Below are 27,658 nucleotides of genomic sequence, written 5' to 3'. Positions count from 1 at the left end.
TCAATTATCCACCACAACAAAGCAAATGATTGCGTATTTTATTGGATAATCTGGCAAAACTAGTCACACTATGTTCAATTTTACATCATAATGTAGAATAAATGAAGAAATGCAACAAAAAATGTCAGAAGGAAAAAGTCGAAAGGGTTCAGCTTTATCCCACATCATCGTTATTGCACCTCTCTTTAAAAAAAGTATAATTAAGACTTATTGACTGGTGTTTTCTGGTGTCGTTTCAGCTGGAGTCATTTGTTCTGAAGTTATAAGATCCTGGTCTGCTTGTTCTGGACGGGTTGGCTCTGAAGTATTATGTTCTGGGGATGTTTCTTTAGAGGCTTATTGCTCCTGAAATGTTTGCACTGCTTCTGATTGTTCTGGAGTAGCTTCGTCTGTGGTAGTTTGTTCTGAAGTCACATTCTGAGTAGTTGATTGTTCTGGTATCTCACGATCAGAACTTGATAGCGCAGTGGATGTTTCTTCTTGTGAAACTTCTTGTGCTGAAGTTATTTGCTCAGGAGATGTTTGTGTTGAAGTTGTTTGTTCTTCACCTGTTTTCTCTAGCGGTGCTTCTGCACTCTCTTTTTCTTGAGTTGTCTCTTGTTCTGGAGATGTTTGCTCTGAAATCTCTTGATCTGGATTCTCCAGCTCTAGAGACTCTTGCTCTCTCGCCATTTTTGCGAACATGCCCTTGTACATCAGTCTGTCCTCCTCATTTTTTAACTCCATTCTCATTTTGAGAACGGCAAGCTCTTTCTTGATTGTCTTTTTCATGTTTGGGTCCAGATCCAGGACTCTCGTGAAATCATCTCTGGCCTCAGCTTCATTCCACACCTCCATGTGCGCTTTTCCACGCAGATAGAAGGCTTTCATTTCCCCTGCAAATACAGAGAATAGTGCATTTCACATCAGGAAACACATCTTATTGTTTTAAGGTCAATTTACATCACATCAGCAGATGCTGATCAATGGCAACACTCAATTATCAATTCTAAGACCCAACAATCGCCACAAGTTCAGTCGGTGAAACCAAGCGCTGACCAACACCAACAGACAACAGGTGTCACACACTACTCTGACAAAACCAGACACATTCCTGCTGCCATTTGTTTGTGTCTGTAATTGGTTGGAGAATAAAATTTCCTGTTACTCACCAGGGTGTTGGTTGATGATGTCAGTTGTGTGTTCGATGACCTCATAGTACTCCTCCATGTGCAGCAGACACTGACAGTAGTTTAAAGTGAGCGTGTTGGCCATCTTCTCCAGTCTCAGCCAAGGAGCTTCCCATGCCTTTTCCTAAAGAAACAGACACATTTCAATTAAATGAGACGTGCCGTACCTCATTTAAAGGGTTGTTCACCCCAAAATGGAAATTCTGTCATTAATTACTCCCTCTCTCATGCCATTCAAAACTTGTAAGACCTTTGTTCATCTTCAGAACTCAAATTAAGCTATTTTTGATGAAATCCAAGAGCTCTCTGACCCTCCCATAGACAGCAACAAAACTGACACATTTAAGGCCCAGAAAGGTAGTAAGGACATCATTTAAATAGTCACATTTAATGTGACATCAGTGGTTTCAACCTTAATACTTTTTGTGCACAAAGACATTATTTTTCTCTTCTTGTCAGTCATCGACACACATTCACGACAGTAGCATGATGTATGCGAGTGCATTCCTCTGCTTGCAAACAAGTCTATGCAGAATCAGAAGGCTTGCAGATTTAATAAAAAAAAATCTTAATTAGAGTTCTGAAGATGAAAGTTCTTACAGGTTTGGAACAACATGAATTTTCATTTTGGGGGGAACTATCTCTTTAATATTACATTAGTGGTATTGTTGTTCAATTCTTTCATGACCAAAATATTTTTAAGATATTTTTCTCATTTGTAAGCTACTGAATGTATGGAAAACCGCTACAGAGGTGTATTTTTACCTTTGTCTGCACATTCTTGATGCACATAACAGCTTCCTTGTATTTCAGTGTGGCGTCCTCATATCGGCCCTGTTTGAAGAGCTTGTTCCCTTGACCGTGGAGCACAGGTACCGCTTTCAATCTCTCGTCATCATTCAGAGCCCAGGACTCTCTGTCATACTCACTGGGCTGCTGTACCTGAACCCATTTTTGATTACTGCAGTCGGTTTCACACATATAATTAATTTCCAGTTAGTGCTACAGCCTGAACAGATATTAAAATGATCCCCTGACTCCACCTAGTGCACATGTTGTGTACTACTCCTGTGAATAGTCAACAGTCTGCCATAGATCTCCTGTAATAATGTATTCCACTAAATATCATATTGCAGATACACAAATAAAAAGCCATGAAAGGTTACAGCTGGTGCATATGGAAATTATATTATTAAAGAAGACAAAGTCCTGCACACTGCTGTAGCTTGCAAAGAATAATTCATTCCAAAGTGTATTTGTTAGCACTGCAGCATTTCGATCTTCCTCAATTCCAGACGGAATTCTTTAGGCTAAAACCTTGCAGTGATAATAAATGTCAAGCCGTCTTTGCAAGCTAAAGCAGTGTGTGAGACCTGTTCTTCATATAAAGTAAAAGTACAAGTAAATCCGTATTAAATATGAACGTATGTTTAGCCAAAATTTGCTAATATTTTTTTCAATGTGCCTGAAAGTCCAGACCTTCAGAAGTTCCATTACAAAGTAAAGAGGCTGTGGTTCTTTCTGAAGCTCATCCAGATCATCATAGCCCAGGCTGTGGTAGGCAAACATGTTGGCCATGCCGCAGGTGTGAATGTGCCAGTCCACTGGATCTTTCCCCACTGCGATACGCCGCAGACTCTTTGCCACTATAGGATACATACCAGTGTGCTGCTCGGCCACAGAGGAAAGAACATAAATACTTATTAACACTAATACTTATTTATAATCCCTAATATAAGTCATTCTTCAGGGTAAAAGATACTTCAAATATTTCCATTTCCAACTGATATTTTAAATGCCATGGCACTTTTCTAAAGCTTAAAAGTGTGTGTTTATGTGGCTTGATGACTGTGTTTGTATTAACCATCCTGGTATTTCCCATAATGTTATAGAGACTGTTAGAGCCATAGGACTGTATCTCAGGTGCTGGCAGCTGTAAATGATGATTACACCATGTGGAGCAGCCTCAGATTAATCCTATTTTGTAAGGATTTAACTTTCCATCAGGCTAATGTATGAGAGCATGGAACTCACTGTGGTATTCCACAACTTTGTGCTCGTAGCGTACCATAAAGGTCACTGACGGAAATGTCAGTCACCACGTCTCATCTGAATGTATCTACTGTGTAAAGGGTTATTGGTTTATGATATCAGTTTACAATTCGGCCTTCACTCAAACTCGAGGTGTGAATATTTTTTTTAAATCATTTTCTACTGTTCAAAGTTTTGGGTTCAGGAAAATAATTGAAAATAATGAATTGTAGTCCACAAGAATGCATTAATTTGATCAAAAGTTACCTTAAGGACTTTTAAAAAGTTACATGGAATTCACTTTTAAACAAATGCTATTCTTTTTAACATTCTATTCATCAAGGAATCCTGAAAAAAAAAAATAGCAGCACAACTGTTTTCACATTGATAATAAGAAGAAATGTTTCATGAGCACCAAATCAGCATATTAGAATGATTTCTTGTCGTCACAGGAATAAACGGTATTTCAAAATATATTCAAATGGTTATTTTAAATTATGATAATATTTTACAATATTACTGCTATTACTGTACTGTATCCTTTTAACTCTGGACTATTCAATTTAATCACAATGTTTAATTCCACCTCTCTAATTTGTAGTATTGGAAATCACATTATACTTACAATGACGTCACACCAGAACTCAGCCACCTCCCCTATGTGCATAGACATGAGCAGAGTCTCCCAAACATCCAGTTTGAACAGGTTCCCGATCACCACTTCCATGGGCATACCTGCCTTCTTACTGTCATCTATCACGGTGCGCTCATCATTGCAGAGCTGAGTGCGGAAATGAAACTTCACCTGTAGGGAACATGGAAGAGTTAGAAAGCTTTAGCCCCATATTTTGTTATTTTGGGTTTAATCTGTTATTAAATCCACAATAAAATCTATAACTCAGCACTAAAAATCTCTATATACCTTATAAGACCTTTAAGGTATAGTTTCTACTGTTACAAATGCAATGACACTCCTGCCATATATGCGTATAAAATATGACTGTGAAGCTGTACCTTAGTTCCTGTGATAAATTTAGGCTTCTCACCGGTCCCTCCATGCAAGATGCGTTTCTTGATCCCTTCAACACCCAGCATCACGCTGTCCTCCATAATGTCAGATATATTTGTATTGGAAGTGTGTTTGTGTTTTATTGTGACTGAAGAGGTGTAAAGACTGACTGGATCTGGATTAAGAAGGCTGGGATAACAGGATTAGGCCCAGCAGCCCCACCTTCTCATCCACAGAAGAGCTTTCCTCAGCATTTTCACGCTACATACACAACCAGAAGAGCCTAGAACATTCTGGACGAAGCTGGGGTTCTTCAGCCGCCTTCTGTTCAATCCCAACATAGTGGTCTACAGGAAACGCTGAAAGAAAGGATATGATGTAGAGCCGTGTATGGACTCAACGACCCCATCACACACATATGGCCGACAGCTGGATCGCAAAGAGTGTGTTGTAGCACTGCTCGTGCCGAGCTCCTGCCGAGACAAAAGTTTGGAACAAGCCATCTGCATTATCCCATTTGCTAAGACTGTCCTGGATCAGACACTTAATTATATGCAATTATGGTTTTTACAAGCCATGTCTGAACATTGTGTACCGGCCAATCGCATATCTAAACCCTTGTTAGAATCTGCAATATTATTAAGCAGTGGATTCACTGGACAAAACAACCAGGATGGGACCCAACTAAAATAAGTGTAAAAACACATTTTGTGGTAATCACTGGATGGTTATCTGCCCTTAATAAGAACTGTTAAAAAGGTTACACATTCTGGTGCCATCTGATAGATATGGGCCGTAGCTGATTTTCATAATCTACTTTAGTGCATGTTCAGAGTTTATTGTACATTTCCTGTAACAATAACAGAATGTACTGAAGTTTGCGTTCCAGAAATCATATGGTCAACGCTTGTCTCTGTTGTTTTGGATGCTGCCATCCAAGTCTGTTCACAATGTGAACTTTGTCATCTTAATTTAGGACTCTTCAGATTCAGAATGTCACTGTCTCTGTGTCTGTTCCTTTTATCAAAATAAAGAATATTTAAGTGAATGCTTTATCATTGTATTATATTTATGGTGTATGTTTAGTTAAAAAGCAGTAATGATTGTATATAATATTCAATAAGGCTCTGTAGTTGTACAGTAGCTAATCTAGAATCTAGTTTATATCATCTTGCAGAAGTAATATTGAAGGTTTCTAAACCAAATCCAGACATATGAGATAACACTACCATTCAAAAGTTTGGAGATTTTTAAAAAATGTTTTGTCGTATTTATTTGATCAGAAAAAAGGTAAATATTTATAATGGTATTATTGTCAAATATTGTCGGAATCGGTTTATATATATATATATATATATATATATATACACAGTACAGACCAGAAGTTTAGACACACCTTCTCATTCAAAGAGTTTTCTTTATTTTCATGACTATGAAAATTGTAGAGTCACACTGAAGGCATCAAAACTATGAATTAACACATGTGGAATTATATATGGAATTATATACATAACAAAAAAAAGTATGAAACAACTGAAAATATGTCATATTCTAGGTTCTTCAAAGTAGCCACCTTTTGCTTTGATTACTGCTTTGCACACTCTTGGCATTCTCTTGATGAGCTTCAAGAGGTAGTCACCTGAAATGGTCTTCCAACAGTCTTGAAGGAGTTCCCCGAGAGATGCTTAGCACTTGTTGGCCCTTTTGCCTTCTGTCTGCGGTCCAGCTCACCCCTAAACCATCTCGATTGGGTTCAGGTCCGGTGACTGTGGAGGCCAGGTCATCTGGCGCAGCACCCCATCACTCTCCTTCTTGGTCAAATAGCCCTTGATGCCTTCAGTGTGACTCTACAATTTTCATAGTCATGAAAATAAAGAAAACTCTTTGAATGAGAAGGTGTGTCCAAACTTTTGGTCTGTACTGTATGTATATATATACAGGGTACCATTAGTTATGCTTAATTTCAACATACTCTTCAATTTCAAATAAAACAAAACTGATTTAAAATGTTAGATGTAAAATGTTTATTTAAAACACAGTTTCACTGTTAATGACAAGGTTAAATCATTTAGACCTTGTGTCCGTTCCAATGGCTTCAGTCTTCTCTGGTGTTTTATGATTTATGACATTTGGTGTTACTTTTTAAATTACTTTCTGATTTACAGCCTGTGACCCAGCAGAAAATATGACATAATGTGGAAGTTTACCTCAGTCAAGGCATATCACTTTCATCTTGATCTTTTTTTTTTTGTGCTAAAAAGCTTTCATCTATTTCAGTAGCGGGTTCAAATTTACACGTGAAAGTAAATTTAATGAAATAACAATTACATTTATGTTTTAAAAAATTAAAAGATAAAAAGCTATCAGCTGATTTCTCGAGCGTTTGATGGCTGTTTGCTGAATGCTGCAGTGAAGCAGCGCGGCTGAAGTGCGATGGCTGTAAGTGGGTCTGATCTGTGCTGCTCTGTGATTGCTCACCTGCCACAGACGCAGGACATTAATGATGCTGTAAGTGAGGTTTGGTGTGTGAGTGAGTCATGGAGACTGCGTCAGTTCACCCACGCATGCTCCGTTGTGCGTGTGCAGCCACGTGGAGAACGGCTTGTGTGCCATCAAAACGATTCTATGAACAAAACGAAAACCTGAATATTGAAAATGTATCAGCAATCCGCTCATGTAATATGACACTCACTGCTGGGCTCAGATTTAAGCTGTGATCCTCTATTCATAAAAAGATGAGGAGGGCAGCCAGTAAACAGACAGGTGACTGGTCTGTCAGCGTTAAGCCATGGTGATGTGTGTGTGTGTGTGTATGTGTTTGTTATCCAGCCTTGTTATAATGTGACACATTGTGCTGACCTGACACGACATGAAACTGTAGGAAACATCCTGTGTTAGGAGAGGAAGTGGTATCTGAGACGCCATTCCCCTTCAGGGAGCCCATTTTCTGTGGCCTTTTCACACATCCTGTGCTCTGCTTTCAGCCGACAGGACACATGTGTTAGGATTTCTTTAGTCACCCATGCTTTACTGAATCAAAGCATGACAAGCTCATCACTCATCTGTGCTGGTGTGTGTGTGTGTGTGTGTGTGTGTATATGATGGATGGACGGATGGATGGATAGAGCAACAGAAGGATAGCTAGCTAGATGTGTTCCTGTGGCTCAGTGGAAGAGCATTGCGTTAGCAGTGCAAAAGGTTGTGGGTTCGATTCCCAGTGAACACAAGTTAGGTAAAAAATGCTAGTCTGAATGCACTGTAAGTCACTTTGGATAAAAGTGTCTGTTAAATGTAAATCGATAGCTAGAGTGAGGTGAGTGTGTGTGATACCTGTAAGCTCCAGCAGGAGGGTGTCTGTTTGTTCCACTTTGTTTTGAGTTAATAAGAGCTGCCTGGACCTGCAAAACAGACACACCTGTAAAACCGTACACTGTGCTATTCCTCATAAATGTTCCAAGTGTCTTTAAAACAGTGTCAGTGATCTATCGATCAGGATCCCATGATCCAAAAATAAAGGCCAAAGATGAAAGTGATGGTAGCCACCAAGATTATCTTACCTAACCCTAACCAAAATAAGGGTGTCTGCAGTGTTACTGGGATCACAAACCTGATCTGTGACTATTGCGCCCTTGAGAAACTCACTTAACCCCGGAATGTCTCTCTAATGAGTATGCCATCTGTCACTAAACAGTGACTAATTTAAAAGTCATTTTTATGCGATCAGATATATAAGAAAATCTGATACGACAGTAATCTGAGTTCCCTGATATAATACTGTAAGATACAAACTCCTGACAGGATAATGAATTCAGAGTTGACAGTGCCATGTTGGCCTTTGGGATCCAGGGCAACGAGTGGTCCGATATCTCCCCGCTGGAGCCTCATGTACCTCCCCTCGACCTTTAGATACATACCACTGTGCATAGCAGGCAGTACAAAGGGCACATGAGCGCACACTCTCACACTGAGCGCCTGCTGACACAGCCACCTTCCCACCATCACATGGGACGAGCTATTCTATAAGCTCCGTCACTCAGGGAGACCAGCTGACCGGGATATTCTGGGATGGCCGAAGAATCAGACAGTCCAGCTCTCAACCCTAAGTGCTCTTTAACCTCTTTGGACTTTAGAGACCTGCAGATCTATGACAGACAGTACGGACACTCCACGGGCCAAAGCATTAGCGCTTAGAGTCTGACCATAATACTCTCTAAGCATGGCATTTACTTAACACACAGACAGGTCACCCTCCTCTGCACTGCCAAAACACCCTCAGTGATCTGTGCACAGGTGTCATTTTTGCATTGAGGGTATCATATACTAGCTGTTTTTCTCTGCTAAATCACAGTTAAAATGATACATTCAAATTTTGATCAAATGAGGGCAAAAGCCACACAAGTACCAATAGTATTTGACTGACGTCAAACCTGTCATAATGATTTTATAGCCATTGTAAGTGCAGGATTTGAGTGATGGAATGGATGATTATAACAAATTGTTAACTCTTGAACTGCACCATCCTAAAAAAAGATGTTTTTGCATTGAGCTTTAAGCTCTATGTATTCATCTGTTTGCATACGTTAATTGTTTACATCAAAACTTAAATATATTTTGGGATTAACAGTCCTTTTTTGAGCGTTCAAGAGTTGCATCCTTTCATTTCATGAGCATTGAAGGATACAACTAATGGATAATTTTTTCTAAAATCATCAGGTAGTTAAGAACTAGATATAACGATAGAATCTTTCTGATTAAGAATAAAATATACTGTTAAAATACACCAAGATCAAAAAGTAGTGTAATTCCACTGTAATTGTGAAAAAAATTATAGTGTCAGAAAAATTATAGTGTCAGATTTGCATATCATATTGCTTTCCTGCTTTCATTTTCAATGAAACCAAAACCATGAACTGAATTGCAGTGTAATGCAAATGTTTTACAAAGTGTGCGTCAGTTAGGTCCTACAGTAGCATCTTTGAAGCCTAGCAAATCCTCTACACATAAATCTCATTTAATGTGTCTGGCCACAAAACCTGAACATTGTAACCTCACAGACATTCCATCATAAACCTCACCTCACCGACACATGCCGCCTGCCCAGGCCTTTGACATTTGGTCACATGAGTAACACAGCTGTTGTTGAACGTGCTGCTAGTGTGACGCTGGAGAAGCAGATCTCTCGGGGTAGTGCACAGTGTGTGGCGTTCTTGGGTCCCGCAGGTTTCTGGGGGTGGTGGGAGTCAGAGCCAGACACGTGTTGGGAAGCCAGAGACAGAGGCGGCCGGCCGGAGGGCTAAGCCAAAGCTGGGATGCATTATCACATTCCTCCATGCAGAGAGCCAGAGCAAAAGGTCCACTAAACAGTCCGCTCACAAGAATGCGGGCAGCAGGGAAGCTGTGGAAAAACACAACATCTTCTGTGTTTATGTAGAAATGTTGCTAAGGAATTTGAGTCATGTGATTCTGGAGTCATCGCAACACATCAGTTCCACCTTAAGATCCCCTGAATGAAAAACAAATAAGTGGACAACTCAGTTTAATGATGTAATATCAAATTCATCCACATTGTTGCTTAACCACATGATGAGGGTGTGACAAAAATCCATGTTCTTCGGAATAATCGGATGTCAGGAATAGGATTAGTGCAGTTTCTTAAAGAGTTGTGCCTCATGCTGAACAATCCTGTGCCCCAGTGGCAATGTTCCTGTCACATAGGCCTTCACAGGTGAACAAAGGCATGTATGGTTGTCATGGTTCACGGGAAAGGTTATAAATAAACATAAATACACACATTCCAAGGATATCAAGGTATGGATGGAAGTGAAGGTCTCAGGTGAGCGCCTCAGAGAGCTTGTGCCAACATCTTAGACTGCAAACCCACCCAAACGCACTCACTGACCTCCCCTGAATCAAACGCAAACCTCTCCACTGGAAAAATGCGTCAATTAGCCACAAGAAAGAGAAAGAGCGTGAGAGAGTTTGAGGGAGCGTGTGTGATAAAATGCCAGAGCATTTTAGAAAATGAAGAAAAAAGCTTTGTTGCAATCTATTATTAAAAAGCTGCTCTGGTTATAGAAAAATCTAAGGTGCATTTGCATAAAGCTATCAACAATTTCTTCAAATATGCAAGTCCAAGCTCAAGCTTGGGTGTATGATGGTATTTGCAACAGTTAGTTAACATTCACAGCCCGTTATACAACAATTAGTTTCAATCCTTAAATTTGATTGGCTGAGCTGTCTGTGTTCCAGACAGATTGTCAGTACATACATTAGTGGTAGAGATTTTAAGTGATTGTTTCTGCAGGTTACATTGTTAATGTCTTCATGAATGAGTCATTGAATCACACATACACAAAATAACTGGCATTACCATTTGTAAAATGTAAGTTACTCAATATTAATTTCTTGTTTATTTAACTGTTGTACTGCAGCAATATCTTGCAATCATTTTTTTGTTCCAAACAGTATTGTACAACAGCCTCATGACTAAGCTTTCTTCCTCATATGTCATTACTTAAATAGCTTTACTTACCTAAATGCAGGGTTTGACAGGTCTCAGCCCGTAGAGACAGATCAGCTGAGAGCGACAATGAGCCAGTGTGGGAAACGCCACTGTTCCTTTTTCATTAAACAATAGCGCTAGGCCCCATGCCATGCTGCTGTTGGATGTCATGTCACCCTGTTCACATGGACACAATGTACTCCTCACGAGGAAACAGGAACTACATACATTCCTCAAACCGCACTGCTGCAGAACAGCTTTATATTTATTGTCTCTGCGTGTCAATGACGTGGTGGACTGAGATATTTAAACTATCCCACAAGATACTTCAAAGAGTGTTATTGTACATAGGCAATTGTATTTTAAATGTAATTGTCTATACAGTATATATAATAATACAGTGCTTCACGTTTACACATGCAACAATTTCTTAATCAGTTTACAGACAAATGTCTTTTTCCCAATAAGTTATGTCAAAATAAAGGACAGGTAACAAATAACAAAAAATAATGTTGTTTTATTAAAGGAAAAAATATATTTATATTTAAAATATAAATTAAAATGCCCCGATGCTCCGATGCAAAGTAAACCACAATTTCTTTTGAATAATATAACGCATAATTAATATAATATAAATAATACTGCACACCTTTTAAATGTGTCAAATCTAAAATATGGTTTAATACCATGTACAGTAGCTTAGAAAATATAAGCACAGACTCAGGCACAGGCTTGACATTTATCCTGCTTGAATTCGTTCTAAGAAATGCACAAAACTTCATAAATACCAAACTTTCACCTGTGAATATTAAATATTAAATATTTAAACTATAGTGTTTTTCTTTCATTTTCCGTGACTGAAGCCGTCAAATGTAACACATCAGTGAGGCAAAACTGACGTCTATTTGCAAAAATGTGCTTTGATGCGCTTGTTTGATAACTTGTGGTTAAAGCGCCACTCAGCGGGCAAAAGCTGCAAATGCACTTTACAAACGCCGCGACGGCGGTATACGCGGTGGTAAAAAGGGCCTTTTGAATGTCTACTTACTGTATATATATATATATATATATATATATATATATATATTAGTGCTGTCAACGTTAACGCGTTAATGCATGCGATTAATTTTTGTCTGGTTTAACGTGTCAAAATATTTAACGCAATTAACGCAGCATCCGTATTTTCTACCATCCGTTGGCTAGCTTTACATTATATGATCACGCTCTTATTCATTTAAATGCTTTTAAACATTTCAAGCGCGGCAAGACAAAAGAGAATGCGCTGTCTGTGAATGCCCTTATGTGACACATACACACACACACACACACACACTCACACAATGCATAGACAGGGCGCCAGAATCCAGTTCTCTTAAGCGCTTGAACTAACAATAAACATCCCAAAGTGCCAGTTTTGTCGATTATCCTCATAAGAGCAATCTTAAATGATTTATATAAAGTCTAAAATGAACAAAAAGAGTTGTGAGAGAATGAGGCGAGATCCATAGACAGTATATAAACGGTGAGATCCGCGTGTCTGTCTGGGACAGCAGCCAATAAAGCTTCCTGTCAGTAAAGTTAAAGAACAAAGGGAACAGAGAAAATGACTCACTGCTCTTGACTAAATAACTTTTGTAGCTTTAATAAGGATTTAACTATTTAATTTATAGTTTATGCAGTGCAGACTGCATATAACTTTGATAACTTTATTAAATTTATGTATATTTCCTAACTGTTAAGACAGGAAGGGCAGGAGTAAACATGACATTTATTATGGGTTTATGTTAGCATTGTTTTAAGTTTACTTAAATTAAAAACTGTTATATTTTTGAATTTAGATTAATCACAGAAAAAATGTGTGATTAATCTAGTTAAAGTTTTTAATCGATTGACAGCACTAATATATATATATATTGTCCTGTTCGCCCAAAACAATCTGACGTTTTGTCACTTGGCATCACAGTTCATCTCTTTCAGATAAATGACAGCCCCATGACAGAGAAAATCACATAATGAGGTCAGAGAATTACATAAAATTTATGTATGTACAGTGTCCAACAGGAAGTAATAGTGATATTTAAAAAAGACAGTAAATGCGTGGCTCAAAGCTCAATTGTGACAGAGGGAGAGGGAGGCATTCATGTCCCTTTAATGAGATTGTCTAGCCCGTGTAGTTCCCCTGGTCAGACTTTCCATGGAATTACATAACAAGCCTTTAAACAGAGAAGGGAATCATCGTCTGCTGGACAGGTCCTGTGATGACGTCACTGCTGGGATTAAGCATGAAGGTACAGAAATGACAGATTAATGATTCACAAGGAATTTGAACTGCCTCCTATTTTTCCCAACATTTTTGTTTTTCCTGTTCTCTATCCGTCCCTCCTACGTACTGCTCAAAAATGTACTCAATTTTTCACCTTTTCCCTCTAGGTTTTTCCTAATAGGGTCCCTCCCGAGGCTATTTCTGGATCTGTCGGCTGCATGCTGCTATATGTATCACACTGCTTCATTTAACTGGGAGTTCAGTTACTTACTCATACATTGGTGGGTGTACATATGCTCTGAGTCATCCGGCCCTCAGACACCCTGCATATGGGATTTTCCAGCAGCATCTAATGAATTCACCAGACTGTGGGGAGCGGCTCTGATCACAGGGCCTGAACATGGACCTGCTATGAGCGCCGCTTGTTTTTGACCAGGAGTTGAAGCCCCTACAAATGTCCCCATTTAAAAAAAGAAAGGTGAAGTTTGATTTATCAAATATGCATATATTTGCACAATTTTTAACACAGGGCTCAAAAACAAGTTAATTTATAAAGAAACATGATATATAAAAACACATGCTAGTGTGGGAGCTAGAGGGTTCTTATTGGTTAAAAGTCGCAATGAAATGAAATGAAATGAAAGTTTTTTTTTTCTTCCATAGTGACATCCATCCAAATGCAACATAGAGAAAGAAAAAAAATGCTGAGCAGGACATGGTTCTGTCTGTCGATTATTGATTAAATGGAGGTAGATCTGAGTGTAAGTTTGCTGGCAACTTTTTTAGAAATAGTAAGTTATTCAGACTAAGTGATTGGAGAATTTGTAGTTATAGCATTTTTATTATGAGGTCAAAAAACTGATTTCCAATAAAACATACATGGATGAATGGATGTTAATATTTATGCTGTGTTCCATGGAAAAATTAAAGTCATACAGGTTTGGAACTACATTAAAGTTTTTGGGTGAACTATCCCTTTAATGCACACTGACAAGAAGTAAAGGAGGGGTCATGTACAATACGTCAGCACTGATTTAAACAAACGAGGAACATTTAAACACTGGAAATCTGGGCCAAAGGCCATTCCCGCAGTGAGTGTCAATGACATGAGCTGAAACGATCAGGTGGGATACGGATATAAAAATATAGAGCCCTGTAGTGTAAATGTTGTACATGAGAATGACAGCCTTACATTTCATGTGACTCTTCCTGGTTTTAAAAGCAAACAGTCACCATGAATCACCCTCAGTCTCTTGAGGCCATTGTGCGGTACTGAATTACACATTGTGCCACTTGCCAGTCAGACGGGTTACATGACACCCGCTGTGCAACAGGCAGACTGTGGTACATTGACCCGGTAAAAGGAAAAAGGCACCGGCGTGCCACATGCCAAAGGTCAGGCAGGATTGCAGGATGCTGGAACAGTGTTACGACACAGATGTTTCGTCAGGTGAATGTTCTCCTGCTTGCCTGGAACTTCAGGTAATCTGGTTAAGCAGCTTTAACCCTGCGGATGGGGGGAATTTAGACGAGTTGTAAAACCCCTTTGCACCAAGTCTGGATCTGCCCTCTCAGTTGTGTCCAAGCAGTCCGTGTGGAGATAAATGTTTCATCAGTCCACCCAAATGGACTTCTGTTTCGTGAACAGATTTTGTGTGAAGGAGTCTGGAAAATGGCGTGTGAAACATGGTGTACCAATGAATCTTAAATTCCTGTGTCCATTCCAATTTAAATTGAATTAAAGTCTGAACAAGTTGTACCAGATGCAGTTACTTAGCATTTGTGAAAAACAAAACATAAGACAAAAAATAATAATAATAACTTCAAGTGCCTCATTTATGAAACGCACATACTGTACAACTTGACTTGATCCAAAATTCCATGAATTTTATTTACTTTATACCATGACAAACCTGATTTTCTGAAAATAATAATAATCCTAATAATATATGCCTGCACACGTTGTACAGAAACCAGACCATGGCTGTTTTTTGTGAATAAATATGTTTATAAGAATGTTCAAATTGAAGAATATTATACATCTTTATAAATTCCTTCTGAATGCAAAACAGTCCATTGTTCAGGACGTGTGCTTTCGACCCAAAGTTTAAACATTATCTAAAGTGTCGAAGGTATGCTGAAGATCCCTGGTGGGTGATCCGAGCACCCTTTACCCTGGTGCAAAGTAACTGTGAAGGATATGACATCTGCCATTTGGGATTCTTTTACACTTGTGGGGCCCTTTCAAGCTCAACCTTAATTAAACAAAAGGGCTCCATGACCAATGTTCACATACACAAGTTGTCCCGCAAAGAAAATATTGGACCAAAAAAATAAATAAATAAATAAACAGCATTAACATCTAGTTAGTAGTTAAGTCTATGGGAGATCATAGCATGCAATGTATTTTGCCTTTTGGCCTGTTCCGTGAAAGAATGCTTTTAGAGGCATGATTCAATGATAAATAATTCCCTGAGTGTTTTGATTCACAGTTTGCAGTTAAATCAATTAGTACCGCTGTATTAAATGGTGGAAAAGAGGCTCCAAAATTACCTTTCTGAATAAATTAACTGTAACCTAATACACTAAATAGAATCTTGACCATGTAAAGTTTAAAAAAAAAAAAATTCAACAAGAAAAGCTAGGATGTAGAAATCATGTTCACATTTATAGAGAATTTAGAACCACAACAAAAAATAAATCACATTTAATTTGAAGCAAAATTAAACAAGGCAAGTCTTCCCCAAAGCCATTTTATTTTTTATTTGAGCAACACATCATTCAATAAAGTTCATTTAGACTTCCATAGTAATCTAATATAAATGTAGGTGTTAACCCTTACCATCTGGCCCTAAAGAGGGTTAAAACGGGAGTAGCGCACTGTACTATCTATGGCCTAAGTGCACCTGAGACACAGACAGGCCGAGCTTCTTTAAGAGCAGCTGAGACGACGACGCTCAACAATCTTTTAATGCACTTGTGGAGAGATTGACATTAGACTAGAGCGGATCACGGAGGCGATCTTCACCCCTGACCTGAAGAAGCCCTTGGGATGAGGTCAGAACTATAGGTACTCTTACATCTGCAAAGTTTGGTGAGAGAGTGGAAGGATCTTGTACACGTTTGGAGGGAAAGGAACAAGGAGCATATTTAAGGCATGCGGCATCTGGTTCTGCTAAATGCCTAGAATATTTTCAGTTTTCATCTGGCTGGGAGGATTTAGAGGGACGAATTTTCATATCCCGTTTTCTATGCTGAAGAAGTCAGCCTCGAGTAGTTTTCGCTGCTTGCGTAAGGTCAGTTGACATGACGAGGATGTGAATATAGACCGATCTGTGTGTGTGACCAAGGTTATATGCGTACAGTGTGCACAAGCTCATAGAAATCATATTTATGCCATAGAACAGCCTCGAAAGGGAAAGAGAAAGTTACGCTCTGCAGTCTTTCATCAGTTGTTCCCTGGAGGATCTCTGCGACTTTCAACACACAAACACGTCAAAGCCTGGGCATGTCTCGAGAATGCATGGAAACCTCTATAAGAACACTACTTTCAGTAGTATTCAATGTTTCGGCCCACTAAATGTCAGGTCTACCATTTGCTACAGCTGAAGAGCAAGATGGCCACCTCTGTCAGCTCGGTTGAGAGCACAGAATGCCACTCCACACCCAAATAAGGGCAAGGGACCCTCACTGGGCCAGGAATGTGGCTGAGTCAGCATGGACGCTGTATGGTAGCCTTTGTTTATGCCTGAGAAGAATGAATATCCAAGCTCAGACAGCTCACGTGAGCAGGCTGCTGAAGGGGCCAACAAAAATGGGATCCGTCTGCTCCAGGATTGGTTGAGACGGCCTCATCGATTGTTTGGAATGATGCCGTTACCTCTCCATCGCCATCTCTGTGCTGATGTGCCAGGAAAGAGCAAACCACAACAGTTCTTCAGCTGGCAGCTTTAGCTGGTACACAAGGACATAAAGCTTGCCAGTGAAGAACTGCTGCAGGTCAGCCAGTGGGCTTCCCGGAGTCTGTTCCCCATATGCCGCAGAAAATGTGGGAATAGGGTGTGGCAGGATCTGCAGAGGCAAAGAAATAAAGGGATGTTTGAGGAGAAATAAGATGGAAAATAATAGAAAATCAGCTATAACAGTACAAATGAGTATAGCAAAATTATACAAGTATATTATAATTCTTCTTTAAAGGTAAGGTAAAATTCAGTCACCAATACCAAAACCAGTCAATCTTCATGAGTCTCAAAACCATTGTGAATTGTCATTTAAATGTCATTTATATAAAAAAAAAAAAAATTAAGCATGCTTCTACACTCAGGTTTAGGAAACCTTTTTTTTTTTTCTATGAAAAAAAAAATTTTGTTATCAGACACCGGGGCAGTTGAATCGTCCTTTGTCTGAAGGCCGAGACAAGATCCTTCTATATACAGGACACTGCAGGCAGAGAGGGCTGTCAGCTTCGGTTACAAGACTTATACACAATCACACACCACTGTCCAGTATCACACTATAATGTGCTCTCTAGTCGTGACAACAATGGATTTAACCCCACAGAATGGGCGGCACAGACAAGATGGAACTGCATAACAACAGTTATGGAAAAGCCAGACACTTCTCTCCAACTCACTCCCAGAAAAAAAAAAGATGTGTATTTTCACAGGTCCTTCGCATGGTCTTTTATGTCCCCACCCAGACGCTCAGAGAGCCACAGGCTAACAAGTGGTCAGCACCGGACACAATGGGGCATGTTTTAATTCTTGATGTCTTTCTCACACACACACACACACTATGACTCACCGACATATACAAACACACAATGCCTACAAATCCTGTCGCACAGAACACAGTGTTCCCAAGGAGTGATTTATTGTAAAGCCGTGGAAGCTTCCCAAACAATTAGAGTCAGGCTGCTCTGTAAGGCAATGGGAAATGGTGAAGTATGTGCCCTTCTCTCGCTCTCTGCAGCGTCTGCTCACATTTTCCTCCCTATAGCCCTTTCTACCTTTTTCAAATGAACCAATTAATCAATAGCCCACAGACGGCTCAAGATGGGAGGTTCGGTGATGGGAAAAAACACCATTATACCTTTATTTCTAGTGGCCCTTACTGCACCCTAACTGTTGCATCAGCTGTCTAGCGAAGGCATCCAAGAAACAACAGCTTGCCCACATCACCAGGAGACACCGAACAGCTTGAGCGGCAGGTGAAATACAAAGGTACACTTCAATCCAATTGACAAAGGGTCAAATGGGTTTGCCCAACATCTGGAAGACAGTGGGAAGAGGTCACAAGTCAGATTTTTCAAAGCAAGCACTGTTACACCATCTGTCTAAACAGATACGTGTTCACCTACTTGATTTAGTCGTTAGTCTTCAACACCTACATAAACTGTTACCAAAATGAACTATGGATCAACGCATTAGTCATTCCTTTCAGCTTTCAGATGAATAATCAGGAAGTGACCAAATGGGGTGGGTGAAGAAGGGGGATCTTTAATTAAAGTGAAATCCACAGCAGCACAGGGTCATTTCTGAGCCGAGATAATGGTTATTAAGGGAAACCGGCTTTGAAAGGTGCAAGCTCTCTGTTCATCAGAGACAAGTCCAACATTCCTGTCATGCTTGTCCCGTCAAGTAGAGGCTCTCACAGGGAGTACAGTAGAGAAAATGAGAGGAGAAAGAGAACCACACCCAGTGGTTGAGTCTCTCGCCTTTCTGCTACTGTGGAAAAATGTGAGGTTGGATCCATAAACTGGCAGAATGCAGTAAGATTCTCTGGAAGGAAACCGCTAAATCCCTGAGGGATATAAGAATCCATTTTAGTTATGAAATGCCACATGACACAGAGTGCAAGCAGATCATCTGCATGTGAGGGAAAAAAAACAACCGTTTCTTTACAACTGGAAGTTGGTGGCTGCAGAACTTTTGAAACAAATGCCTCCACAAACACACCACATTTTCCAGTCTGCCATGTGAAACCACTTCTTCAGACTTCCTGAAAGAGAGAACTCCAGGGTTTCCATCTGGTCCTAATGTCTTAGTGTCCAAAGCTGTTATGTGACTTTAGGGCAGATGCCTAAGCTCGTCTCACCCCGTACACTCCATTACCCATTCTCCTCCATGTCACGCAGCTCTTGTGCATTATTCACCAGCCTTTACATATGCACAGAGTGGAATGACCACTTGCATTTCAGCTCCATCCTTAATCATGCATCATTGTGCCTGCATCAAGCCCTCTGAAGAGGCCAGGCAATCACAGTTCCAACAGCAATGCTTCAAATGCTGAGGTGGCTCCAGTAATCTGCCATGAATCACGGCATGAGTCAACCGGCGGGCAGGCAACAGTAAGAAATGGAGAAGTGCAGACATTGAGAAATGGATGTCATTCACTAATGCACAGATGAAAAGACTAAAAAACCAGCAGATGCCGGGAAGGGGAAAAGATCGGAACCAACCGCTAGAGAGAAAAACGCACCTGTACCCAAAGGCTTTTTGATAATGTTTGTTTGTTTGTTTGTGAAGTCGACAAGTTAAACAGGAAGACTTACCAAGGGCTCGTCTGGGACACAGACGTCACACATACATCATCACACACATACTTGCTCCTCCTCTTGACTCCCAGACTTTGCCTTGGTGCAGGCGTGCTCGCCCTCCCATGCCAAAATTGATGAAGTGAGCACAGTAGTGCTAGCGCGTACAGGGCAAGACACATGAAAGTCTATATATAGTTCAGATGAACACAAATCTACATGTCATGGCCAAGTCACAGGCACAGCCAAAGAAAGTCTAAAGCGCTCAAGATAATCTTAGCCTTAATCTGAAATGTCTAGCCAAAGCCTGAGTTTATGCAGGAGAATTCATCTGAGGAACCCCAAAGGAAAAAGGGTGTGGCACATTTTAGTGTGCATTTGCATCCCAGCAGACCCACTGCTTCTCCAGAATGAATATGACGGTTGTGCAAGGACTCAGAAACTAACGAGAGCCACCTGCTATTCGTGCCTTTGACATCCAAGCTGGACCGCTCTAAAACCGCTATGCGACTTCCTCCAGACACTTGACAAACAGAAAAACATGCAAGCAAAACAGTTTGATATAAAAGAGGAAATTCCAGCTGGGTTATACAATGGAAATGACTGTGGGGCAACACGGAAGCGGCAAGCCATTTCAGGAATTCATGTAATCTCCTGCTAATATCAGGGCTGAGGGGTGGGGTTTCTATAAATCTAAAACAAGAGCTTCAGAAGACCACATGTAGCCAGAGGAAGCAGTCAGAGCCTTTAAGAGTGTGATGAGCATCCCCCATTATATTCACACTGTGGTGGGGGGATGGGGGGTCATAACTGGCCGGCATGAATGGAACATATGTCTACAACACGAAAATCACAGGCACATGGATACGTGAACTGCAAAGACTGCCACATGCTGCAGGGCACTGCCTAGAGAAAAATAGGGAAGTTTGGAACTTTGAGGTAATTGTGCTTTCTTTAGCTCATTCTTCTGAAATGCAGATTGCAGCACTGAAGAATGCAGAACATCTGGCCAAGATTAAAAATGAGGCTTCAGCTTCTTCTCATTATTTTGTGAAACACAGCTTATGACAAAACCAAAGACCCATTTAAAAACGGTTCTGTGATTTGATGAATCAGGTTCAGTAAGAAAAAAATTAAAAGAGTGAGATATATAATTGCTTAAGGAGCACTACAGCCCTGGTTCTTGTAAGCATGTGCGCATGAGTACATATCTTTAGCAAGTCCAGGCCTCCTCCCTGATGCAGTTACACTGGACTACATTCTAAAAAGGAATATTCTGTATTAGCAGCACATGCAAAAGGAAGCTGATGGCAGCTGGTAAACCATGAATAAGCAGCAACTCAAATGAAGCTTCTTTCATAATGCTGGTTGTTGTAATGACAAAGCTTCGCCTGTTCTCCCCCTCCCCACCCGCCGAAGTCTGAATCATAGCTCACAATGTTAGCGGCGATCAGGGTGGCAGCTACCTCTCCCAGCACAGCAAAGGAAGCAAAAGCTTTGATTTGACTCAATCAGGCTTTTAATACTGTGCCACGGGTAAATCAGACTGAATGAGAATGTCTCGGTTCAAATTCATGTAAAACAATGAAAAATCTATGCTAGGATTTTACACAACATGGCGAATGACTCAGCCAAAATTACTTACTGACTGAGTGCAATTGATTTGCAGAGAGTATGTAGTAATGCGACTAAAAATGACACAAAGCTATATAGATATATACACACTTTGCCATAGTTTGGGGTTGTTAGTAAGATGTTTATGAAAAATCTCTTATGCTAACCAAGGCTGCACACATTTGATCAAACATACAGTAAAAACAATGACACTGAATTATTACAATTTCAATAATATATTATGAAATGTAATTTATTCCTGTGACGGCAAAGCTGAATTTCAGCCATCAAAATTACAGTTTTCAGTGGTCATTAAAAAAAAATCTAATATGCTGGTTTGTAGCTCAAGAAACATTACTTACAGCTGGTTAATATTTTTGAACAAATGTTTATTTCGTAACATTATAAATGTCTTTATGGTCATGTTTGGTCAATTTAATGCATCCTTGCTGTATTAAATTTTTTTTTTTTCAAAATTTCTTAAAAAAAACGTATAACTTCAGAGCTGTATATTACATAGTTACTATGTTTTATATTTCAGTTAAATAGCTAACATAAAGTGAAGTGAAGTGAAGTGACATTCAGCCAAGTATGGTGACCCATACTCAGAATTTGTGCTCTGCATTTAACCCATCCGAAATGCACACACACAGAGCAGTGAACACACACACACACACACACACACACACTGTGAGCACACACCCGGAGCAGTGGGCAGCCATTTATGCTGCGGCGCCCGGGGAGCAGTTGGGGGTTCGATGCCTTGCTCAAGGGCACCTAAGTCGTGGTATTGAAGGTGGAGAGAGAACTGTACATGCACTCCCCCCACCCACAATTCCTGCCGGCCCGGGACTCGAACTCACAACCTTTCGATTGGGAGTCCGACTCTCTAACCATTAGGCCACGACTTCCCCGTATATACAGTATATGTGAAACTTATAGCCTGTCTAGTGTGTAACTAAGGACTAATTATTTCCTTAGGAAACACTGATGGAATTATACTCAACAGGTTCATTCCTGCAGCCCACCCTCTCTCTGTCTCTCACCCTTTCCATTGCGCTTTTTGTAGTGCTTTCCGTTGGTCAAGTCTCTGTGCCATGCATTCTTGGGATGCCGGTTACATATGGTATAAATTCCATTTTGTCTGCAGAGGCCTTTCATGCTGTCTGAGATACGCCGTTCTGGGCGGACTCCACCCTCCCACAGAGCTGGGCCAGCTCACACTCTGTACTGCTGAGGTGAACTAGCTTGGCTGCCTTAAAAGAGAGAAAGAGACAGAGAAATAGCCCACAAGTGAAGTCAACAGGTTTTAAACAAACCCGTTTTTCCATGTATAGAATGAAGGAGCTCATTATTTAGAGTTCGGGGCATCATATGTGTGCGCTGCCTTGTATGTCGAGGACAGTAATTCAATGAAGAACAATAGCACAAAACCCCAAACTGGGTCACTTACATGGCAGTGTAGAGCACAAAGCCTGCAGCCCATTTAATCAAAGGGAGATTATACAGATCCCTCAGGATAGACAGCAGAAGCAAACTCACTCTAGAAATCTACAAGTCTCTGACAGTGCCGAATCATCGCAGCAAAAAGGTATTGCAAGGAAATCTAACTGCGTAACGTTCCTGTAGATGAAAATGTAGACAGTAGCTCTGCAGGATCGCTTCCTGAAACCTCGTGGCACAAACCGCCTGAGTGTCCAGCATTTGGTCCCACAGGACTGCGGGGCTGCACAGACGGGAAGCTCCGCTGTCCTTGAGACAACAGCAGACCTTCTTCTGAGATCCTCCCCTCCCACACTCAAGACAACTACAGCAACCTGCCAAACAGGCAAATCACTGTCTCAGCCGAGCTTCATCTGCAAAAAAAAAACCCACTCACAGTCTGTGCGGCACGATACCGCACCAATTACGGAGGCAATGGTGGAATGTATGCCAAGACTCCAGAAAAACCATTTAAAAACTCTCAAATCTCCACAAATGAGAGTGTAAAAAAATCTAAATGTCAAAGAGGCCAGCAGAACAGTGAAAATGTGTAACACTAAGGGTGTGGTTCCAAAATTTTCCATGATATGACATTTTTCCTCATATGTCCACAAATAGAGTCGTCGCAGTTCCATGCTATGGTTTGTTCGTCGACACTGATCTATTCATGAAATTCCATGATGGCCCAATGTTAAAGAGGAAGCAAAAATATGAACTAGACCTTACAGTAAAGCCAATAAATGACAAAAACTAAGAGGAAGCATTTGAACAGCAGATAACTTGAATAGCAATCAAACATCCCCCTTAGTGATTTCTCCATTCAGTGCACGGACTGTCCAGGGAGTTTCAACTCCTCGATTATATTTCGGTATCTTTCTAGCCACGCTTGAATGAGGAATAAACTCGTTTAGCACCGAACGCAAGTGCAAGACCAGACAATGGGTTCACAAAACAAACATTTCCCTGCAAAAAAAAAATCAGGAAATAAGCATTGCTCTTACTAAATTCATTGCTTTGAAAAGACTGCAAGAAAATTATACCTGAATATAGATCTGAGATGTCCAAACTTTCTACAGATAGTGATTACCCTGGGCGGGAGAACAGATGTTCTTTTTTCCATAAACTGCACTGTGCTGCTTCTTTAATGAGCTACTTCAGTCTGAGCTTGCTTTTTTAAAAGTGTATACAAATGACATGTATGTCATTTACAGCCCTTTATTTATTCAGACATATTGACTTTATTCAGGGAAGACGCCATTTAATTTTTCACAAATGAAAACAAGGCTGCGAGGGAAAAATTTATAAGCTGTTCTGTTTTAAGGTCGTACCTCATGTTCAGAACACATTTTCAAGAGACAAACAATGTTGCATCAGCTGAATAATCAAGACTGAGCCACAGAAAAACATTAAACGGACCTCCATATAGCCTTGTTTTCATTTAGGAAATAGTAAATATAGCACCTAACCTAATATCTATAAACACCCTAAATAAGGTGCGTAGACAAAACATATGACACACTTACATTTCTGGAATTTGAATAGAAACATTAATTCTGAAAAATGTATTCTTACGTCAAGGATAAAATACAGATTTATAAAAAAATAAAGTCAAACTCCATTTTTAAATGTAGTTTCAGTGCATTTAATCTAATTTTTTTTTTTAAATGGCACAAATATGCATATCATATTCAGTCATGAGAATTTCTTGCTTGTCTTACTGTAAATCGATAAGATTTCATAATCAGCTCTCAGTTCATAAGAAATATACAATCAAGGGAAAAGATATTCATAAACTAACATTAAAAAGCTAAATCAGGTAATTATGTGGTGTAGATTAAAATGACTAATAAAGGAAAATCTGGTTTCAACATGTCATAACCTCAGTATTTAGCTTAATTCTGTTAAGGCTGATCAGTAAAAATATAGTACGTCATGGATTAAAATGTTTCAAACTTGGAACAATTTCTGGAGCAAGGAAATCCATTAAAACCATTGCATAAACATGAATTAAGGATGTTTGTCAACACTTGAATGCTTAATCCCATCCACAAATTAAAGAGCAAAAGACATCTGGTTATATGATGGAACCAATTCGGAAAATACCTTGTTTGCTTTATCATTTGATATTTAATGTCCAGAATGACATTTCACAAACGTTTCATAAACTCTTTTCAGAATCTACAATTTTACTATCAATTATATTTAAGATCAGTTCTGACACATCGGTTAAAGTCACCTCGAACAGTCATATTTCATAACTTACCTTCAGCAGTCAGACGTCAGTCAGAAGAAATCCATTTAATTACATACTGTTGCTATTGGTATGTAACGGGGGTCTTCACGCCAGATGTTAGGCTGTGTGTGAAAAGAGAAAAGTGAAAAAGCAGACACATACAAAAAGGAAACAAGTAACCTAAAGGAAAAACTCGTCTAGTATCGCACCATACAGGGTGGGGTCTTGAGGAATTTGCCATGCTCTCGCCTCACAGGAATCAGTGACGATGTATACGCGTTGTGTCGTGGCCAAATCCATGTTTTACATATAACCATCCAACTACCCAAAACTACAATTTTGATCTTTTCCAACTCTCGTATAGCACAATCTCCTGTTGCTCATGCAATTCGTATTTTGAACAGACCTCTTGACTACAAAACTCCGTGTAGAGATATTAGGCTTTATATTAAAGTGACTGTTCACTCAAAAAAAAAAAAAAAAAAAAAAAACACTTTACTAACACTCGTGTTTTTACAACCCTGTACAACTTGCTATCTTCTGTAAAAACCGGAGAAAATATGAGGCGGAATAGGAGGGCAAGTCACCATTCACTTTTATTGGATCTTTTATATATTCAATGAAAGTGAATGGGGACTAAGGTTGTGTAATATCAAGGTGGGTAAATTATGACTAAATATTCATTTTAGGTTAATTGCCCCTTTAAGACCTATTCATTGTCGTCTTACGAAAGTTTAAAATGAGCATAAATATAATGCAACTAAGGAAAACGAGCAAGTAAAATAGAAAAAAATACGTCAGGCGATATGAGTTTAATATATTATAACTTGAAGCAGTGTAATGCCCACTGTTAGGCTATATCAGTTGTCCGTGTTAATACAGTGTTAATTATCAGCTCTTCCGTCTGATTTATTTAAATGTAGGCTTCTTGACTTAACAAATAGCGTCAAATCGGTATCGGTGCGATATTGAGTTTTTCGACAAACACCTTTGAGCGAAAAGTTCTTATTGAGGAATGTCCAACACCTACTTACGTTACTTCACTGGGAGAATTCTCGATTTCTCTCGTCGATCGCTTCGTATGTCATAATGGTAAGCGGTTCGACTTCCAGATACCACATAAAATTGGCGTAACATCCTTTTATCTTCGCAATGGCTTTTTTCCCCCTCATACTGCCTACATACTGTCTACTAGCGGACGGCTCACGCCCTGTACGACTCAACTCTGAACCGAGCGCTCTCGCGATTTCTTCCAATGGAATGTATCAGATTCCATTCGTTCTGAAGTGGGTTCACACACTTCCGAAAAGTTACAACGAATGTTGCAGCGGTCATCGAACGATTTAGAATCCGTCGTGTAACCGAACGCTTCCTGGATTTAACACACGCATATCAAATCCTCGCGAAAACCGTTAAAACCCTCATGATTCATTTCAGTCGCAGTTCTGGCGCACAAGGCAGCGCACATACGACATTTAAAAGCGGCTGGCTCATTGAGAACTCAAGTTCGATTCTGACCTGGATCGCGTCCCGATGCCTTTTCCAGTCTCTCTTGCCAACTTTTAATGTATTGCTCTACTCTAAATATCGAATAATTTATTGTAAGCGCTGCTACAATTTAAGTAATTCGTCCTTTTGCTGAAAGCCACACCTTAACCTCAAATCACTCCTGACATCAAAGAGCTAAAACGAGACTCAGCTAAAATACCTCATCCTAACCTGCTCAAGACAACTCAACAGATTGTAACAGAAATCATTAACAATCTAATCAATCAACTTCAATACGACACCATTAGTCTTACGTCCTAAATTTCACAATCTAGCCCACATATCGCTGCGTCCTGAGTCTCCGCTTCAACTCCCCTCATACCGGCTTCTCTCCTCCCGATCAGCTGGCAGCGCAGTGACGCCAAGAGCAACAGCTGACCAATCAAACACTAACGTCAAAGAACAGTAGGAACGCCCACTTATGACCGACCATGAATGTCAGGCCTGCACACCAATGCCATGCTCTGAGTCAGATGGGTGTAAAGCACACTGTCCAATGACGCGATCTCTTCCCGACTGGCGTTTCACGGCTCTTCTAAAGAGCAAATGACTGAGCACCTCTGTAAGAAGGACTGGATAACTGTTTTCAGACTCCCATTAAATCTAAATTCACTTTGATACAATTCAGACTCATGCATAATGTTTTTACTCTTGGTTTTCAGACATAAGTCAAGTTGTGAACTTTTTAGTAAGTACATATTCATGTCCACATCATTTTCTGTCTAGTTAAAGCCACACTCAGTAATTTTTCCTCATTAAAACGGTTTTACATGAAGAAATGAATAAAAACATATTGTTGAAAAGATAATATGAAGCCTTATCTGTAGCTTTATAAAAGTCGAGGGTCTGCTTCTGGTGGCTGCCATGTTGAGGTGACATGACTAGCGAATGTCCCATTTATTTCTGTAGTAGCCCTAGATATTTGTGGAATTATTTAACATGGCTCAATGCCAATTTCTACAATGTTATTAATAGAATTTATCAATGAATTCAAGCTACACAGAACTGATGACAGTAGTCAGGTGAAAAACTCCGTAAGGAAAAATGCTGCATTTCATTTTCTATAAAAATGATTCCTGAGGTTTCTGGTGAAATATATAGCTGACTGCCATTTAAGCTATTGCTCGTTTTGTGGACGGAAACCTTAATTGGTGGCTTGCTGAATCTAGAGGGATTTTTGAACAAAAATGTAAATTCTTGCCACTGACTGAGAGAAAACCATAGAAAAATACAGGCTTTTATTCTACAATCAGAATTTTAGACCTTGCCGTC

The 27,658-nt window shown here is 39.8% G+C and overlaps 1 protein-coding gene across 2 annotated transcripts; it reads right to left on the bottom strand.

Moving 5' to 3' along the window:
- Nucleotides 1-40: 40 nt before the first annotated feature.
- aipl1 (aryl hydrocarbon receptor interacting protein-like 1) lies at nucleotides 41-26,730 on the bottom strand. Of its 2 annotated transcripts, XM_059514349.1 has the most exons (8): nucleotides 25,048-26,730; nucleotides 24,869-24,960; nucleotides 4,215-4,682; nucleotides 3,826-4,005; nucleotides 2,649-2,837; nucleotides 1,935-2,111; nucleotides 1,152-1,293; nucleotides 41-875 (listed from the first exon to the last, which is right to left on the bottom strand). In XM_059514349.1, the coding sequence occupies exons 3-8, from the start codon at nucleotides 4,308-4,310 to the stop codon at nucleotides 337-339; spliced, it is 1,323 nt and encodes a 440-aa protein (XP_059370332.1). In that variant the 5' UTR covers nucleotides 4,311-4,682; nucleotides 24,869-24,960; nucleotides 25,048-26,730; the 3' UTR covers nucleotides 41-336. The 2 variants fall into 2 exon arrangements, with proteins under 2 accessions (XP_059370332.1, XP_059370333.1); XM_059514350.1 differs by lacking the exons at nucleotides 24,869-24,960; nucleotides 25,048-26,730 and adding an exon at nucleotides 10,742-10,916.
- Nucleotides 26,731-27,658: the final 928 nt, after the last annotated feature.

Source organism: Carassius carassius, chromosome 28 (assembly GCF_963082965.1).
Source record: "Carassius carassius chromosome 28, fCarCar2.1, whole genome shotgun sequence".
Classification (NCBI taxonomy): domain Eukaryota; kingdom Metazoa; phylum Chordata; class Actinopteri; order Cypriniformes; family Cyprinidae; genus Carassius; species Carassius carassius.
The sequence above is the reverse complement of the archived record's forward strand: the minus strand, read 5'-3'. Positions and strand labels throughout refer to the sequence as shown.